Consider the following 19627-nt stretch of genomic DNA (forward strand, 5'->3'; position numbering starts at 1 on the left):
CTACTCTGTCTTATAGGGTCACTAGGAGTCGGAATCGACTCAACGGCAATGGGTTTGGCTTTGGTTTTGGATTCTGTGAAGAAGGAGTGACACCCAGTGGCTATTAAGTCTCTGTACATCCTGGGTATCACAAAAAAAGTAAGAGGCTGCTATAGAGCTGTTGTTAGCAGAGGTGGATTATCCGATAGACAAGGCAAGCACTGTGCATACGTTGCTCACCAGGTCATCTATACTGAACAACTTCACTACAGATTAGTAAACACAAGTAAGTCTGTACTTAGCCACCTTACAGGATCCTCTGCCCCTGCCAGGGACTGTAAATTTGAAAAGAGGTTTTGATTCTGTAGGAAGGAGCTGTGGGGTTGGGTGACAGATGCCAGCCATCCTTAGAAGCAGAATCTTTGATGTGGTGAAAAAATGCAAAATTGTTCACTACCAATTCACTACAGATGATCAGGTAAGCACCGTGCTAGTGCATAATGCACCCCTGGTTGTTAGGTATGCTTGGTTTCCTGAGGACATTACTATTTATGATGCAAAGACAGCAGGCTTCTCATAAAATATTTTAAGAGTGTGTCAACTAAAAAAAGCAAACACCTAACAACCTCTCTTCAAAATTTTGGAAGGAGAAAGACCAATGCTAAAATCAGAGCAGCCAATGAGTTATAATAGTTATTAAAAAAAATTATTTGTGATAATATACATATTGTCGTAACGTTTAGGCTGTGCCAAAGTTAATTTTTTAGTATCGGATCTTTAGCAGTGATATTCACAGATGATATTAAGCTACAAATTCAAAGGCTGACCTGTCACTAATTAAGTACGAGAAAATGTTAAAAATCATTACGGCTAATGCTTTTTAATTTTACTAATACTGAGAAATCTAGAATTGATCTGAAAAGTGCAGATCAATTTGGAAAAAAAGAAAAAGGAATTAGCTCTGAAGTGTTCACATTAGGCATTCACATTAGGCCTAAATTGCTTTGGGGGAAACTAATGAGACAGGATTATAGCAGAACTGGGGCAATGCAGTTCTCTTTATCTGAATTCCTTCCTAACTGCTGGCTTGCTCAAGATCAGAATATTAGATGGGTAAAGCGGTGATTCGCCAAGTGTGGTCTATTTGTTCCCTTTCAATACTTAAACCAAAGCTGCCAAAATGGAGTTGATGAATATTTTTCTCCTTTGCTTTAATGATTAAATTTCCATCACGGGAAACAAAAAGCTAGACGAATCTCCAAAATAAAATGCTAAAGCTAGAACTGCTTCCATAATTTTCATATCCAATCTGCCTAATGTATTCTTTTAAAAAATCTTTTTTAAAAAAAGTTCCCCTTAAATAGCAATTAACCTAGTAAATGCATATGCTATTTTACTCTAATTCACTTTAATTTCTTGTTTGATAATATCAAAACATTAATTGATTACCATAAACTCAAAAGAAAATAAACTAGGTGACCAACAGAGAACAAGAAATAAAGCACAAATGAAAACACCCTCCAAAATACCTCTAGCTTGTGTGATGCATCCTCTGGTAAAGGTTCAAAAATGAAATCTTCCAGGGATTTGGGCACGTTGGATTTAGCCTTCGGTGGGATCAAAGATGGCGGTTCGCCTTGAGCCCGGAGGCCCTGCGGCTCCTCAGCTGAGCTTCGCTGCATGAGCTTCAACCTCTTCCTTTCTTTCCGGATTTCCTTTGCTTTTCGACATGGAGGCTTAGTCAAATCAGCCCCTTTGCCTAAAAAGAATGTCAAGATATTAGACCAATCACACGTGGCTCTAGAAACATTTTTTCCAAAGTCTCCAAGATTCTATGCAATCAGTGCAAAGAGTTCTGGTGGGTTAGCTCTGGGACAGCTGCTTCAGACGGTCCTGCGGATCCCTCTCTAAGTTGACCTTGAAGATTCTACCTTAGAAGTGGGAGCCACCAAAGAAAATAGTCACAGAAACTTTTTGAGGCAGCTCTTATTGTTGAAGGTCTTTTTTGTTTGTTTTTTATAGTTTTTCAATCTTCTTTTAGTCCTCTAGGTAGAAAGAACATAATCAAATGTCTTTTTTCAGGAACTGCTGCCTCCAGTCAGTACTTCTGAGGGATACCTCTCTGACAATACTGATGACGATAAATACTTAGGAACTGAGTGTGAATGAGTACGGTAGCAGAACACACCCTGGTAATATAAATCCTTGCCTAGTGGACGTTATTTGCGCCTCTCTCCTTTAACTAAGGGGTCTCACTGGTTCAGTTCTAGTTAATTAAAGGTTTGATTTAATTAGAAGACCAAATATCAAAATGATAACCCTTTAAAATGTTAAAAAATAAATTTTTATTTTAAACTATTAAAAACCACTAATTTTAGTGACTACGTATTATACAGGACAGCAAAAGGAAAATATATCATGTTTGAACTAGATCATTTGTAAATTATACTTTTACTTATCTTTTAAAATATTCATACCCTTTAACCTAGTAAATCTTCTTCAAGGAATCAATAACAAGAACAAAAGAAGGAACAAATACTGACAAACACAAATGAGAACTCAAAAAAATCTAAATGCTCAATTACAAAATTACACAATTTTTAGAGTAACTAAGCAAAAAAATATCATATAGTCATCCAAAGTGCTTTAAAAGAGGGCACAGAGAATTTCTCATCATACAGTGTTAAAAAATAATTCTATTTATGTATAAGCATATACATTCAAAATATTTTTAAAAGCCTGGAAAGAAATTACCACCATGTTAACAGTCATTTTACCTTTCGTATGCTGAGAATTTGCCTGTCTAACAAGTTCCCTGGCAATGCTGCTGGTTAGGGACCAATTCTGAGACCCACTAGCAGAGCAGTGGTTCTTAAAATTTATTATACAGAAGAATCACTGGGTATCTTGTTAAAGTGTGGATTCTGATTCAGTAATATCTGGGGTGGAAATGCAAAGTCTCAGCAGGGGTTCGAACTGAAATGAACTGGTTCAATTAAAAACCAAGTTTACCTACTTAAAAAAAAAAAAGACTGAACAGATCTAATGACCAGGTGGCAAAAAGCCTGATTCTATAACTAATGCTGCCTTTGTGGAATGCATTTACGTAGGCAGGGGCCATGTGTTTTCTCAAATATAGTCTACAAGCCTACTGGTTGAGAACACAAACTCTGAGGTGGACTGCCTGAGGTCACCAGCATGCTCCGTCACCTGGCTGGCTGATGACCTTGGCTTTCCCACTGAAGTTTTCTCTTCTGTGCATGAGCTACTATTAGTTAGGATTCCTGGTTATTACTACCTATTATTTGCATCACCAATCCCTAAAACAATGTTTTACCTATAAAGGCATCCATAAATGGTAATTTTTCAACAACTGCATTTTCCAGTAGGTACTCAAAATTGTGTCCTCTACATAAGCTTAAAATTATGAACAAATTATTTAAAATTTTTAAACTACATCAAGTGACCTAAAAAAAAAGCTTATCAGTATTTTTATCAAAGACTACATATGTCATCTTAACAGTAATTCGTTCATTGGATTAAGCAATCCTTATCCTGATTGTTTTTCTCTACATTTAACAGCCAACTGCAATGGACAGAAAATTTGACCTCATTTAAGGGTTACAGTTCTCCCTGGATCAATTTCTTTCGGCAAGAATGGAAATGCATCAATGTACAATCAGTACACCACACCAGTCCTGCATCCACAGAGGTTCAAACCAAGTCGAGAATTAGTACCAACTGATTTGAACAGTTTAGTAGACGTGCAGAATTTCTAATAAATCTAATACAATTCCATTTTTTAAATAAAAGGAAGGCTTCCTGAGAAATTTAAAGACTCCTGTTTTAAGAGTAATTCAAAATTTCTAGTGAGAGATATCCTAAAGAAAAAAGAATGCAATAAAAATGCCAGGATTTCTTGGGGAAATGACTGAATCCACAAACACACAACATGAGCCCAGAGCATCATGTCTTACCAGATAGCGAAGAAGCTATCAAAGACTACTAGGATTTTGTCAAAAGGACTCAGCAGCCAATATAAAGAAGCTCTCACAGGAGCAGTGGATTGCAACACAGCAAATATGTCAACGTAAATCCATGAGTTTACAGTGATACCAAAAAAAAAAGAACCCTAATTGGTCACTGTCAGAAGATGTTATTTGAAAACTCAAATAAAACAAATGAATCTAGAATGTATTCCACCTTTAAGTTCTTACAGCAATCAAATAAATGAGGAAAAATGTCTGTTTACAGAAGCAGTCCAGTCAGTAAATTAATAACAGAGTATCAAACCAGTCGATGAACCTCGGCACTAGGCATCAAGAGCTGTTGGCACTCACAAAAAGAGGTAACCAGACCTTGTGTGCCTCCTGAGAGTACACATCACTATCCATGAAGTAACCTTACTTACCCTCAAATAAATAAATAAATAGAAAGCACATCTGCTCTCCTCTCTTCCCCTCCCTGCAAACGAACAAAAATTAACCCGGTCCAGGCTCTAGATTCAATTATCAATTTACAGGTGCCGGGGAGAAGCATGTTAAACTGCACAGTGCAAATGCAATTGGTAAAATACCGAGAGTGGTACAAGCAATCTGAGATAAAACATCCAGTTCCTTCAACAAGTAAACTGCAAGTAAACAAAGGCAAGCAATGAAAGGGGAACCTGTAGCTCAAAAGAGGTTTTAAAAACATATCAGTCAATTGCAACATCTGGACACTATCTGGATCCTAATGCAAGCAACTGTTTAAAAATTGGAAATTTGAATGCTGAATATTCAATGACATGAAGGAATTTTATTTAGGTGTAATAATGGTATTGTGAATAAGTTTTTTTTTTTTTTTTAAGTTATCCTTTAGAGATACCTTTTGAAACAGAAAACGAAAAAAATAGGAGAGAACTGGATATAGGTATGGGTGAAGTAACAGTGGTCATCGGGAGCCAATAATTGTTTCAAATGAGGATACGGTACATAAAACCAAAAACCAAACTCGTTGCTGGCAAGTTGATTCTGACTCATAGTGACCCTACAGGACAAAGTAGAACTGCCCCATAGGGTTTTCAAGGAGTGGCTGGTGCATTCAAACAGCTGCCCCTTTTGGTTAGCAGCTGTCACAGACTGAATTGTGTCTGCCAAAAATATGTAAACTTGGCTAGGTCATGATTCCCAAAGTTGTATGGCTGCCTACCCTTTTATCATCTTACATGATTTCCCTATGCGTTGTAAATCTTATCCCTGTAGTACGATGGACTAGTGGCAGTTATATGGATGAGACCTACAAGACTAGATAGTGTCTTAAGCTTCTCTCTTTTGACACATAAAAGAGAGAAGCAAGCAGAGAGACAGGGGGACCTCATATCACTGAGAAGGCAGTGCCGGGAGCAGAGCACGTCCCTCGGACCTGAGGTTCCTGCACTGAGATGCTCCCAGACCAAGGGAAGACTGATGCATCACAAGGGCTTTCCTCCAGAGCCGACAGAGGGAGAAAACCTTCCCCTGGAGCCGGTGCCCTGCATTCGGACTTCTAGCCTACTGGACTGTGAGAAAATAAACTTCTCTTTGTTAAAGCTATCCGCTTGTGATATCTCTGTTATAGCAGCACTAGGTGACTAAGACAGCGGCCGTAGCTCTTAGCTGCTGCACCCTCAGGGCTCTGTAGGGTACCTGAAAGTTCCTCATATGATTGTTTTCATTTGTCTCTGTCTGCAATTCCCCATAACAAACTTTTCTATTAAAAAGGTAAAGCTTAACATTAAAATCTGGAAATTTTTAAACTAAAATTTATTAGGATTATGTAAGAAAAGAAATGCGATGATAAACTGAAGAATTTCACAATGTCTGTATTTTGGGCATAATAATATAATTTATTTTGCCTCGCTTATGCCAAAAATAAAATGTTCAGCGTATCTTTCCAATGACAAAAATCTGATTCTAAAACTTCTAAGGCCCCCCGGTAGTACGAAAAAATGGGAACCTCTTTAAAATATCAGTATTTAGAGACAAAAAAAAGGCTACTATTTCAGGCTCTGTAAACATAAACCAAAAAAAAAAAAAAAAAACCCAAACCCATTGCCGTCGAGTTGATTTTGATACAGCAACCCTACAGGACAGAGTAGAAGTGCCCCGTAGCTTCCAAGCAGCGCCTGGTACATCAGTAATGCCCGGATTACACTGACTCAAGCACAAGGAAAAACATTTCATACAGGATTTCACTACCTGGTTTAGGAGCGGTCTGAACTTTAACTGAAGGTGATGGTTCACCAGAGCCCAACTTCTCTTCTGCACGTTGTGACTCAGTTAACTCAGTGGATTCTTCTTTCTTTGCATTTTTTCCTTTCTTCTCTTCACTCTCTAAGCTCTCTTGGAGGTCATCACGTAGTGTTTTCAGGTCACAGCGTATATCCAGTTTATTTATTAATGCAAAATCACCTGCAACAGTATCCTCCGCTGTGGAATCCATGGGCTCATCTACAAATCAGAAGAAAGGAAAGTCCATCAGCCAGGTCATCTGACACAATCAGACACACACAGGAAAAAAAGACCCCTTTATCCACGCGGCAGAGACTGCCGGGGATCCACCAAATCCATCCTCCCATCTTCCAAAGTCATGCAGCTGTCACTGGACTGTGGCCCTCCAGCAGGGGACTATATTCCCCAGGCCCCTCTGCAACTGGTGACTAAGCTCCTGCCAATGGAATGGGAACAAAAATATTATGTCCAACTTCTGCCTCATTTGCTTTCAAGGAAATGTGTGGCCCTGGATTTCCCTTTTCCCTCTTCACTGGATGCAACAGTAAAAACCGGAGCAACTTTGGAACCCGAATGTGAAGTCCCAGAAGGGCTGAGGGAGGGAGCTACAGGCCAGCCTGGGAGACCTGCAGTAGGCTGTTATGTGAGGGATGAAATGGACTGCTATCATTTTTGAGTCATAGCATTTTGGTGTCTCTCCCTTGTAGCTATTCAGCCTTTTACCCTAATGAGTATATCACTCTTAAGAACTAAGTCCCACACACAAATAATTCAGAAGGCCATACCAAGTCAAATAAAGGACCCCCAAAAATCCGTTGCTGCTGAGGCAATTCGGACTCACAGCAACCTACAGGACAGAGTAGACCTGCCCCATAGGGTTTCCAAAGCTGTAAATCTTTATGGAAGCAGACTGCCATATCTTTCTCCCACGGAGCAGCTGGTAGGTTCAAACCGCCAACCTTCTGGTTAGCAGCCGAGTGCTTAACCACTGCATCACCAGGCCTCAGTATAGAACCCCCATCCAGAATGAAATACAAAAGCTATATAATAAGAGAGACAGTCAACAATTTACAAATGGACATTATCCTCAAAGCTTAACTGCACAGTGGTTTTTGGAACTCAGAATATGATTCCCGCCCACCTCAAGAAAAAGAAAAAGTTACACTGATGCAGCCCACGGAGATCTATTAACCATTAAGATTATGCACTGACAGTAGTCATCAGAGCTACACCAAAATTCTGATGTTTCCAGTGCTCCAACTGCCCTTGAACCTCTCTGATCCAAGTCTTGCAGCCTCTCTGGAGCCCCGGCTCTGCCAAGTTCGCGCCACGTCCTCCTGAGTACTGACTCAGTAAGGGCAGTGCCCAAGGGCAAAGAATGTGTTTGTCTTGCTGCCTCTCCAGTGCTGAGAACAGGGGCCGGGGCTTTGTAGGCATTTCCCACACGCTTGTTGAACAGATTAATGATTAGACTGAGATAGGGGTTCCCAGGACTGGGCAGCTCCTAAGGCAGTAGTGAGAAAGAGCACTAAGAATGGGTGGCACTAAGTTCATGCGTTAGGCACTATGGGAAAACTAAAAAAGATCTGTAACCAAAGTTAAGAGCCACTAATTAACTTTTAGAAAATTCACTTGCAATTCAAAATGTATCTGACAAATAAGAAACAATTTCAGGCAATACAATTTACTAAAGTAAGACCTTACTCAAACACAGAAAAACCCACTGCCATCCAGTTGATTCCAACTTAGAGCAACCCTACAGGACAGAGTAGAACTGCACCATACGGTTTCCAAGGCTGTAAATCTTCATGAAAGCAGACTGCCGTGTTTTTCTCCCGTGAAGCGGCTTGTAGGTTTGAATCGCTGACCTTTCGTTGGTAGCCAAGTATTTTAACCACTATGCCACCAGAGCTCCTTGAACAAAGAAAACCTGAGCTTTCCTCAGTTCTAAAAGTGGTTGTAAAATCTTGAATAAGCTGTATCTAATCATCTGATGATAATACCACACAGCAAGCGATAATACCACTTTCTATATATTTCATTAGGATATTATTAGGATGGTGTAAAATAGAAGTTGTTGAAGTGCTGTATAAACTAAAATTTAAATGAACTCCAAGAAATGACAAAAATTTAAAAATGGTCTTCAACGATCTTCTTCCCAAGCTAGACACTCAGGCACATAGTCCCTGGATCCCGGCGCTGCAGACCAGTGGTGACAGTTGTAAGAGAGCTACCAGGACTACTGCTCATTCATTCTTGTAAGCAGTGCATGACTGTGGCGACGACCCCCATCCCTGCCTCAGAAACTGTGAGTGAGAACCTGGAAAGATACATGGACTCAGAGTCAACAGTTTTAGACCCCCCCACCCCTTACCCTCACAACTTCCTTTGGAAATCTCCCCTTTGGCCAAAAACTTCAACATTTTTTTCAAAACCTTCTTGTGAGATTTTGAGGGCTGAAACTGCAAAGGTCGGCACCTAGGAAAGCAAAATAAATAAATAAAGAGTGAACTCAAACTTTGAAGAAATAATATGGATTCTAGTTAGTATCTGCCATGGCAAGGCAAACCTTACGCCTGGGATTTGTGGTTACAGACGGAGCCTCATGTGGCCTCTAACCCCGTCTCAGACCTCACTAAAACTACAGTTAAGTGATTTAACAAAAAAAAAAAAAAAAAAGGATATAAACTCACTAGGACCAAGAGCATGGAGAAAATCTGAAAGCTGGAAAATGGACATACAAGCAGTTACTGACTTAGCAGAACAACAAAAGCTGAATCCTAAGTCAAGAGTAGGAAAAGTCAAAAAAGGTACCCAATTTTCTCCACATTATACCTAGAAGTCTCAGGGATTGGCAATGTTGGTACTTCAGGAAATATGACTGAAGGTGTGTCTAAATATGAGGAACCCCTCGAAAGTGTGTTTCCAAAGCACTCAGATGTCAGGTCCCTCCTCCCACTCTGCACAGCCAGATGACTGTCCCTATGAACTGGCAGAAAATTACACATTTTTAGAAAAGAGTAAAAAGTAAGAGCTCTGCTAACCAAAAGGTTGGCAGTTCAAATCCACCAGCCACTCCCTGGAAACCCTATGGGGCAGTTTACTCTGTCCTATAGGGTTGCTATGGGTCAAAATCAACTTGACAGCAGTGGGTTTGGTTTGGTTTTTGGGTACTTGGAGGATACAATGCACAGCTGAAAAATGGTACTGTGCTAGAAAGAGGAAGTGTGAATGAAACCCTACATATTGAATGTTGAGACACCCGACTTCTTTCCCAACCCAGCCCTCAGAGCACTGGCACAGAGGATTCTGCTTTCTCTCTGGATTGTGATCAGACTTAAAAATGTTGTTACCAGGGATTCCCCAAGAGAACAACCCAACCAGATCACCCTGCCCAAAGCCCACAGCAAACATGCACCACTCAGATGCACAGAATTCCCAATGTTGCTAAGTTAGACTCACAAGAAACTTGCAGAAGGTCTCCAGTACAAAGACAGATGCCAAACAAACTGCATAAAGTAGGTTGGAGGATAGGGACTCGAAACAAAAACAAAAGAGCCTCAGAAGTAAAGATATGATGGGAGAAATGAAAAATTAAAGAGTTGAAAAAAGAAGTTAAGGAAATTTTTCGGAGATTCACAAAAAGAGATGAAAAACGAAGAGAAAAACAATTAGCAGAACAGTCAGAAAGGTCCAGTATCTGAATTAAAGGCTCAGAGGAGATCAACAAAATAATTCAAGAAAATCATTCTGAACTGAAGGTTATGACAGGTGGAGCTCCCAGATGAGAAGGGCCTCTCGAGTCTGTATGTAATAGATAAAAACAGACCCACAGCAAAACTCATCATGAAATATTAGAACACTGAAGAAAAGGGGAAGATCCTAAAAGCTTCCACAGAGAAAGAACAGGTTTCAAACAAAGGAACAATCAGAATACCACTGGACCTTTCCACCACAGTAGGAACAATGGAGTAAAGCCTTCAAAATTCTGATGGGAAATCATTCCCAACCTACACTTCTGTACCCAGCCAAACTAAACATTAATTTTGAGCACTGAATTAAAACATTTTCAGACATGCAAAGTCTCAAAACATTTCTCTCTCATGCACATTTTCTCAGGAAGCTACTCAACGTGATTTGCTAAAAAGAGGGGTAATCCAAGCAAGAAGGCAGAGGGCACAGGAGATAGGGAAGCAACTAGAGTGACAAAGAGAACCCCCAGAGGACCAGGAAGAGCTGCAGGACAGCGGTACTGGGTCAGGTGAAGAGAGCAACCTGCCTAGATCAGAGCAGGTAATGGGCTCTGAAAGAAAATGACTTTCAAGGAAATAAAAGTAATAAGGCAAGAGGCGGGGCCAAGATGACTGACTAGGTAGAAGCTACCTCGGATCCCTCTTGCAACAAAGACTCAGAAAACAAGTGAATTGATCACATACATGACAATCTACGAACCCTGATCATCAAACACAGATCTAAAGAGTTGACCTGAGTGACAGAGACTGAGAACGAACAACCACGGGGAAGCAGCGACTGTTTTCGGAGCCTGAAGCCAGCGTCCCAGTCAGGAAACCTTGGCACCGGGCTTTGGACTGGGCACAGGGGAGCTGAGCACGGCATCCTGAGACGTCACAAACATGGGACGCGGCCCTAGCCCCCAGAAGTGACCTTGGGAGAAGCCCAGCCAGTGCACGCAGGCAGCGCAGCGACGCAGCTGACAGGAGGAGAAGTCACCGGGAGGCAGCAACTGGTTTTGGAGCCTGGAGTGCGGCGTCCCAGCCGGGGAACCTTGGCGCTGGGCTTTGGACTGGGAGCGGAGGAACTGACCACGGCTTCTGAGACAGCGCAAGCACGGGACGTGGGCCTGACCCTTGGGGGCAATCTCTACCCAGCCAACGCACACAGTCAACACGCCCCACTGGAATCTCAGATAAAACAGTCATCACAAGAAAGATAAGTAACGTCATCTATTTTCTTTTTTTTACTCTCTCCTATTTTTTTTTTTACTCTCTCCTATTTCTCTGACCTCTCCCCTCCCCTTCAAGGCGGCTTCATTAACATTGGAATTTCCTGAGCCAGAGAGTGGAGTGCACTGCGGGTTTTTTTTGTTTTTTTTTTTTTGGTCTTTTCCTAACCCATTCTCCTGGCCTGAGAGAAGCAGCTACAAAAAACCCAGGGACCAAAAATCCTTCCCTAATTGGACTAAAAACACAGAACCAGCTCCAGCCAAACATATGTGATCCACAGTCTTGGGCTTTCATCCCTACAGGGAACAAGGTGACTATTACAATGCAAAGGCCATTCTGATAGGGATCTGACTGTAATTGTTTAAGCTTATTACTGGAAAGACAAGTTTCCCAGGTCTCATATCTCTGCGTATTCAACAGAGCCCTCACTGACCCACAACAGGGAACTTAGGGCTAAAGCTCCCCCCAGACCACCTAGCCTCCTGCCTTAGGGATCTAAGGAGGGTGACACCTACCAATCTGCACAGGTACTTGCATTGGGGGCCTAAGGTACAGCTGCAGAGCCCACCCACCAAAGTGCTTTAGGAATAGAGACACACCTACCTCACTGGCACTTGGGGGAAGCCTGTCAGCATCCTGCCCCCTCTGAAGTGTGAAAACCTGCTACTACTAGAATCTGGTGCACACAACTATCACCACTACTTCTCGAGGTGGATAGGTGACAGTTTGCACCACACACTTGATGACCCAAAATCAGATTCTACTCAAGAATGGTGACTGGACTCTTAGGCTTATATATCTGGTAACAGCCCAAACCAGCTGGTAATAGGACATAAGTGACTCAAGGGCTACAACAATCAAGACAGTGCAATCTAGTAGCCCATCTACGTATACTGAAAGAAAACAAAACAAGGTAAGATTCAGTGAGCAAATACAGAATAAATCACTACAATGTCTTAGTGATGGCTCGGAGACAGCAGCCAATATCAAACCACATAAAGAAGCAGACCATAATTGCTCTACAACTCCCCAAATTAAAGAATCAAAATCTTTCCCAAATGAAGATACAAGCCTGGAATTGCCAGATGCAGAATATAAAAAACTAATTTACACAATGCTTCAAGACATCAGGGATGACCTCAGAAATGAAATAAGGGAATCTACAGAAAAAGCCAAGGAACATACTGATAAAGCAGTTGAAGAACTCAAAAAGATTATTCAAGAACACAGTGGAAAAATTAATAAGCTACAAGAATCCATAGAGAGACAGCATTCAGAAATCCAAAAGATTAACAGTAAAATTACAGAATTAGACAGCTCAATAGGAAGTCAGAGGAGCAGAATCGAGCAATTGGAATGCAGAGTGGGGGAGGGGGAGGATAAGGCAACTGACACCAATGTAGTTGAAGAAAAATCAGATAAAAGAATTTTAAAAAGTGAAGAAACACTAAGAATCACGTGGGACTCTATCAAGAAGAATAACTGGCGTGTGACTGGAGTCCCAGAACAGGGAGGGGTAACAGAAAATACAGAGAATAGTTGAAGATCTGTTGGCAGAAAACTTCCCTGACATCATGAAAGATGAAAGGATATCTATCCAAGATGCTCGTTGAACCCCATATAAGATTGATCCAAAAAGAAAATCACCAAGACATATTATCATCAAACTTGCCAAAAACAAAGACAAAGAGAAAATTTTAAAAGCAGCCAGGGATAAAAGAAAGGTCTCCTACAAAGGAGAATCAATAAGTTCAGACTAATCAGCAGAAGCCATACAGTCAAGAAGGCAATGGAATAACATATACAGAGAACTGAAGGAGAAAAACTGCCAGCCAAGGATCATTTATCCAGCAAAACTCTCTCTCAAATATGAAGGCGAAATTAAAACATTTACAGATAAACACAAGCTTAGAGAATTTGCAAAAACCAAACCAAAGCTACAAGAAATATTAAAGGAAATTCTTTGGTCAGAAAACCAATAATACCAGATACCAGCACAACACAAGGTCACAGAACAGAACATCCAGATATCAACTCAAATAGGGAAATCACAAAAACAAATTAAGATTAATTTTAAAAAGGAAAAAATGCTCAAAACAGGGAATCATTGAAGTCAATATGTAAAAGATCACAATAATCAAAAAGAGGGACTAAACACAGGTGGCACAGAACTGCCATATGGAGAGGGAAACAAGGCGATATAGGACAATACAAGTTAGGTTTTTACTTAGAAAAATAGGGTTAAATATTAAGGTAACCACAAAGAGGTATAATAACTCCATAACTCAAAATAAAAACCAAGAAAAACGTAATGACTCAGCAAACATAAAGTTAAATACCATGAAAACGAGGAACACACAATCTACAAAGAAAAACATCTCAGCACAAAAAAGTAAGTGGAAAAATGAAACGGTCAACAACACACATAAAAAGGCATCAAAATGACAGCACTAAACACATACTTATCCATAATTACGCTGAATGTAAATGGACTAAATGCACCAATAAAGAGACAGAGAGTCTCAAATTGGTTAAAGAAACACAATCCGTCTATATGCTGCCTACAAGAGACACACCTTAGACTTAGAGACACAAACAAACTAAAACTCAAAGGATGGAAAAATATATATCAAGCAAACAACAATCAATCAAAAAAGAGCAGGAGTAGCAATATTAATTTCTGACAAAATAGACTTTAAAGTTCAATCCACCACAAAGGATAAAGAAGGACACTCCATAATGATTAAACGGACAATTGACCAGGAAGATATAACCATATTAAATATTTATGCACCCAATGACAGGGCTGCAAGATACATAAATCAAATTTTAACAGAACTGAAAAGTGAGATAGACACCTCCACAATTATAGTAGGAGACTTCAACACACCACTTTCGGAAAAGGACAGGACTTCCAGTAAGAAGCTCAATAGAGACATGGAAGACTTAATTGCTACAATCAACCAACTTGACCTCATTGACTTATACAGAACACTCCACCCAACAGCTGCAAAGTATACTTTTTTTTCTAGTGCACATGGAACATTCTCTAGAACAGACCACATATTAGGTCATAAAACAAACCTTTGCAGAATCCAAAACATCGAAATATTACAAAGCATCTTCTCAGACCATAAGGCCATAAAAGTGGAAATCAATAACAGAAAAATTAGAGAAAAGAAATCAAATACTTGGAAACTGAACAATACCCTGTTCAAAAAAGACTGGGTTATAGAAGACATAAAGGAGGGAATAAAGAAATGCATAGAATGCAATGAGAATGAAAACACTTCCTATCAAAACCTCTGGGACACAGCAAAAGCAGTGCTCAGAGGTCAATTTACATCCATAAATGCACACATACAAAAAGAAGAAAGAGCCAAAATCAGAGAACTGTCCCTACAACTTGAACAAATAGAAAGTGAGCAACAAAAGAATCCATCAGGCACCAGAAGAAAACAAATAATAAAAATTAGAGCTGACCTAAATGAATTAGAGAACAGAAAAACAATTGAAAGAATTAACAAAGCCAAAAGCTGGTTCTTTGAAAAAATTAACAAAATTGATAAACCATTGGCCAGACTGACTAAAGAAATACAGGAAACAAATAACCCGAGTAAGAAACGAGATGGGCCATATCACAACAGACCCAACTGAAATTAAAAGAATCATATCAGATTATTACGAAAAATTGTACTCTGACAAATTTGCAAACCTAGAAGAAATGGATGAATTCATAGATAAACACTACCTACCTAAACTAACACGATCAAGAAGTAGAACAACTAAATAGACCCATAACAAAAAAAGAGATTGAAACAGTAATCAAAAAACTTCCAACAAAAAAAAAGCCCTGGCCCAGACAGCTTTACTGCAGAGTTCTACCAAACTTTCAGAGAAGAGTTAAGACCACTACTACTAAAGGTATTTCAAAGCATAGAAAATGACAGAATACTACCTAACTCATTCTATGAAGCCACCATATCCAGGTAAAGACACCACAAAAAAAGAAAATTACAGACCTATATCCCTCATGAACATAGATGCAAAAATCCTCAACAAAATTCTAGCCAATAGAATTCAACAACATATCAAAAAAATAATTCACCACGACCAAGTGGGATTTATACCAGGTATACAAGGCTGGTTTAATATTAGAAAAGTCATTAACGTAAGCCACCATATAAATATAACAGACGACAAAAACCACACGATCTTATCAATTGATGCAGAAAAGGCATTTGACAAAGTCCAACACCCATTTATGATAAAAACTCTCAGCAAAATAGGAATTGAAGGAAAATTCCTCAACATAATAAAGGGCATCTATACAAAGCCAACAGCCAACATCACTCTAAATGGAGAGAGCCTGAAAGCATTTCCCTTGAGAACGGGAACCAGACAAGGATGCCCTTTATCACCGCTCTTATTCAACATTGTGCTAGAGGTCCTAGCCAGAGCAATTAGGCTAGACAGAGAAATAAAGGGCATCAGGATTGGCAAGGAGGAAGTAAAATTATCTCTATTTGCAGATGACATGATCTTATACACAGAAAACCCTAAGGAATCCTCCAGAAAACTACGGAAACTAATAGAAGAGTCTGGCAGAGTCTCAGGTTATAAAATAAACATACAAAAATCACTTGGATTCCTCTACATCAACAAAAAGAACATCGAAGAGGAAATCACCAAATCAATACCATTCACAGTAGGCCCCAAGAAGATAAAATACTTAAGAATAAATCTTACCAAAGATGTAAAAGACCTATACAAAGAAAACTACAAAGTACTGCTGCAAGAAACTGAAAAGGACCTACTTAAGTGGAAAAACATACTTTGCTCATGGATAGGAAGACTTAACATAGTAAAAATGTCTATTCTACCAAAAGCCATCTATACATACAATGCACTTCCGATCCAAATTCCAATGACATTTTTTAATGTGATGGAGAAACAAATCACCAACTTCATATGGAAGGGAAAGAAGCCCGGATAAGTAAAGCATTACTGAAAAAGGAGAAGAAAGTGGGAGGCCTCACTCTACCTGATTTTAAAACATATTATACAGCCACATTAGTCAAAACAGCCTGGTACTGGTACAACAATAGGCACCTAGACCAATGGAACAGAATTGAGAACCCAGATGTAAATCCATCCACATATGAGCAGCTGATATTTGACAAAGGCCCAGTGTCAGTTAATTGGGGGAAAGATAGTCTTTTTAACAAATGGTGCTGGCATAACTGGATATCCATGTGCAAAAAAATGAAACAGGACCCATACCTCACACCATGCACAAAAACTAGCTCCAAGTGGATCAAAGACCTAAACATAAAGACTAAAACGATAAAGATCATGGAAGAAAAAATAGGGACAACGTTAGGAGCCCTAATACAAGGCATAAACAGAATACAAAACATTACCAAAAATGACGAAGAGAAACCAGATAATTGGGAGCTCCTAAAAATCAAACACCTATGCTCATCTAAAGACTTCACCAAAAGAGTAAAAAGACCACCTACAGACTGGGAAAGAATTTTCAGCTATGACATCTCCGACCAGCGCCTGATCTCTAAAATCTTTATGATTCTGTTAAAACTCAACCACAAAAGGACAAACCCAATGAAAAAGTGGGCAAAGGATATGAACACACACTTCACTAAAGAAGATATTCAGGCAGCTAACAGATACATGAGAAAATGCTCTCGATCATTAGCTATTACAGAAATGCAAATTAAAACTACGACGAGATTCCATCTCACTCCAACAAGGCTGACATTAATCCAAAAAACACAAAATAATAAATGTTGGAGAGGCTGCGGAGAGATTGGAACTCTTATACACTGCTGGTGGGAACGTAAAATGGTACAACCACTTTGGAAATCTATCTAGCTTTTTCTTAAAAAGTTAGAAATAGAACTACCATACAACCCAGAAATCCCACTCCTCAGAATATACCCTAGAGAAGTAAAAGCCTTTACACGAACAGATATATGCACACCCATGTTTATTGCGGCACTGTTTACAATACCAAAAAGCTGGAAGCAACCAAGGTGTCCATCAACGGATGAATGGTTAAATAAATTGTGGTATATTCACACAACGGAATACTACGCGTCGATAAAGAACAGTGAGGAATCTGTGAAACATTTCATAACATGGAGGAACCTGGAAGGCATTATGCTGAGTGAAATTAGTCAGAGGCAAAAGGACAAATATTGTATGAGACCACTATTATAAGATCTTGAGATATAGTATAAACTGAGAAGAACACATACTTTTGTGGTTACGAGGGGGGAGGGAGGGAGGGAGGGAGAGGGTTTTTGACTGATTAATTAGTAGATAAGAACTGCTTTAGGTGAAGGGAAGGACAACACTCAATACATGGAAGGTCAGCCCAATTGGACTGGACCAAAAGCAAAGAAGTTTCCGGGATAAAATGAATGCTTCAAAGGTCAGCGGAGCAAGGGCAGAGGTTTGGGAACCATGCTCTAAGGGGACTTCTAAGTCAATTGGCAAAATAATTCTGTTATGAAAACATTCTGCATCCCACTTTGAAATGTGGCGTCTGTGGTCTTAAATGCTAACAAGCGGCCATCTAAGATGCAGCAATTGGTCTCAACCCACCTGGAGCAAAGGAGAATGAAGAACACCAAGGTCACACAACAACTAAGAGCCCAAGAGACAGAAAGGGCCACATGAACCAGAGACCTACATTATCCTGAGACCAGAAGAACTAGTTGGTGCCCGGCCACGATCGATGACTGCCCTGACAGGGAGCACAATAGAGAACCCCTGAGGGAGCAGGAGATCAGTGGGATGCAGACCCCAAATTCTCATAAAAAGACCATACCTAATGGTCTGACTGTGACTAGAGGAATCCCGGCGGGCATGGTCCCCAAACCTTCTGTTGGCACAGGACAGGAACCATTCCCGAAGACAACTCATCAGACATGAAAGGGACTGGACAGTGGGTAGGAGAGAGATGCTGAAGAAGAGTGAGCTAATTATATCAGGTGGACACTTGAGACTGTGTTGGCATCTCCTGTCTGGAGAGGGGATGGGAGGATAGAGAGAGTTGGAAGCTGGCAAAATTGTCACAAAAGGAGAGACTGGAAGGGCTGACTCATTAGGGGGAGAGCAAGTGGGAGTAAGGAGTAAGATGTATATAAACTTATATGTGACAGACTGACTTGATTTGTAAACGTTCACTTGAAGCTCAATAAAAGTTAATAAAAAAAAAAAAAAGAAGAACCACTTAGGTGAAGGGAAGGACAATACTCAATACACGGAAGGTCAGCTCAACTGGACAGGACCAAAAGCAAAGAAGTTTCCGGGATAAAATGAATGCTTCAAATGTCAGCGGAGCAAGGGTGGGGGTTTGGGGACTATAGCTGAAGGGGACTTCTAAGTCAATTGGCAAAATAATTCTATTATGAAAACATTCTGCATCCCACTTTGAAATGTGGCGTCTGGGGTCTTAAATGCTAACAAGCAGCCATCTAAGATGCATCAATTGGTCTCAACCCACCTGGGTCAAAGGAGAATGAAAAACACCAAGGTCACACGATAACTATGAGCCCAAGAGACAGAAGGGGCCACATGAACCAGAGACTCACATCATCCTGAGACCAGAAGAACTAGATGGTGCCTGGCCACAACTGATGACTCCCCTGACAGGGAGCACAACAGAGAACCCTTGATGGAGCAGGAGAACAGTGGGATGCAGACCCCAAATTTTCATAAAAAGACCAGACTTAATGGTCTGACTGAGACTAGAGGAATCTCGGCGGTCATCGTCCCCAAACCTTCTGTTGGCCCAGGACAGGAACCATTCCCAAAGACAACTCATCAGACATGGAAGGGACTGGACAATGGGTTGGAGAGAGATGCTGATGAAGAGCGAGCTACCTGTATCAGGTGGACACTTGAGACTGTGTTGGCATCTCCTGTCTGGAGATAGGAGGGTAGAGAGGGTTAGAAACTGGCAAAATTGTCACGAAAGGAGAGACTGGAAGGAGGGAGTGGACTGACTCATTGCGGGGAGAGTAAGTGGGAGTATGGAATAAGGTGTATATAAGCTTATATGTGACAGACTGACTTGATTTGTAAACTTTCAGTTAAAGCACAATAAAAATTATTAAAAAAAAAATAATAATAATAAGGCACTTGATTCCAGTGAACATATTAAGAGGAAACTTACACAACTATCCTAGGGGAAGCGGGCATGGGAAACCCAAACGACTATGAATAAGTAAGAACTTAGCAGAAAGCAGCCATCTGAGATGTATCAATTGGTCTCAACCCACCTGGATCAAAGGAGAATGAAGAACACCAAGGACACAAGGTAATTATGAGCCCAAGAGACAGAAAGGGCCACATAAACTAGAGACTACATCAGCCTGAGACCAGAAGAACTAGATGGTGTCCGGC

General features: G+C 40.3%; 1 protein-coding gene across 10 annotated transcripts in view; it reads right to left on the reverse strand.

Annotated features, from left to right (window-relative positions):
* The window catches only part of ATE1 (arginyltransferase 1), a 162581-nt gene that overhangs the window by 134089 nt on the left and 8865 nt on the right, over positions 1-19627 (reverse strand). For 9 of the 10 annotated variants that reach the window (XR_007513512.1, XR_007513513.1, XM_049856098.1 and 6 more), the window contains exons 4-6: positions 8605-8708; positions 6198-6449; positions 1509-1738 (exon numbers count right to left, since the gene is read on the reverse strand). Coding sequence is in view for 8 of the 10 variants with exons in the window: in XM_049856098.1 (XP_049712055.1) it covers positions 1509-1738; positions 6198-6449; positions 8605-8708 (586 nt within the window). In the remaining 2 variants the exon portion in view is untranslated. The remainder of the gene's footprint in view (positions 1-1508; positions 1739-6197; positions 6450-8604; positions 8709-19627) is intronic. The other variant, XM_049856100.1, reaches the window with a different exon arrangement.

This window comes from Elephas maximus, chromosome 16 (genome assembly GCF_024166365.1).
Source record: "Elephas maximus indicus isolate mEleMax1 chromosome 16, mEleMax1 primary haplotype, whole genome shotgun sequence".
Lineage (NCBI taxonomy): Eukaryota > Metazoa > Chordata > Mammalia > Proboscidea > Elephantidae > Elephas > Elephas maximus.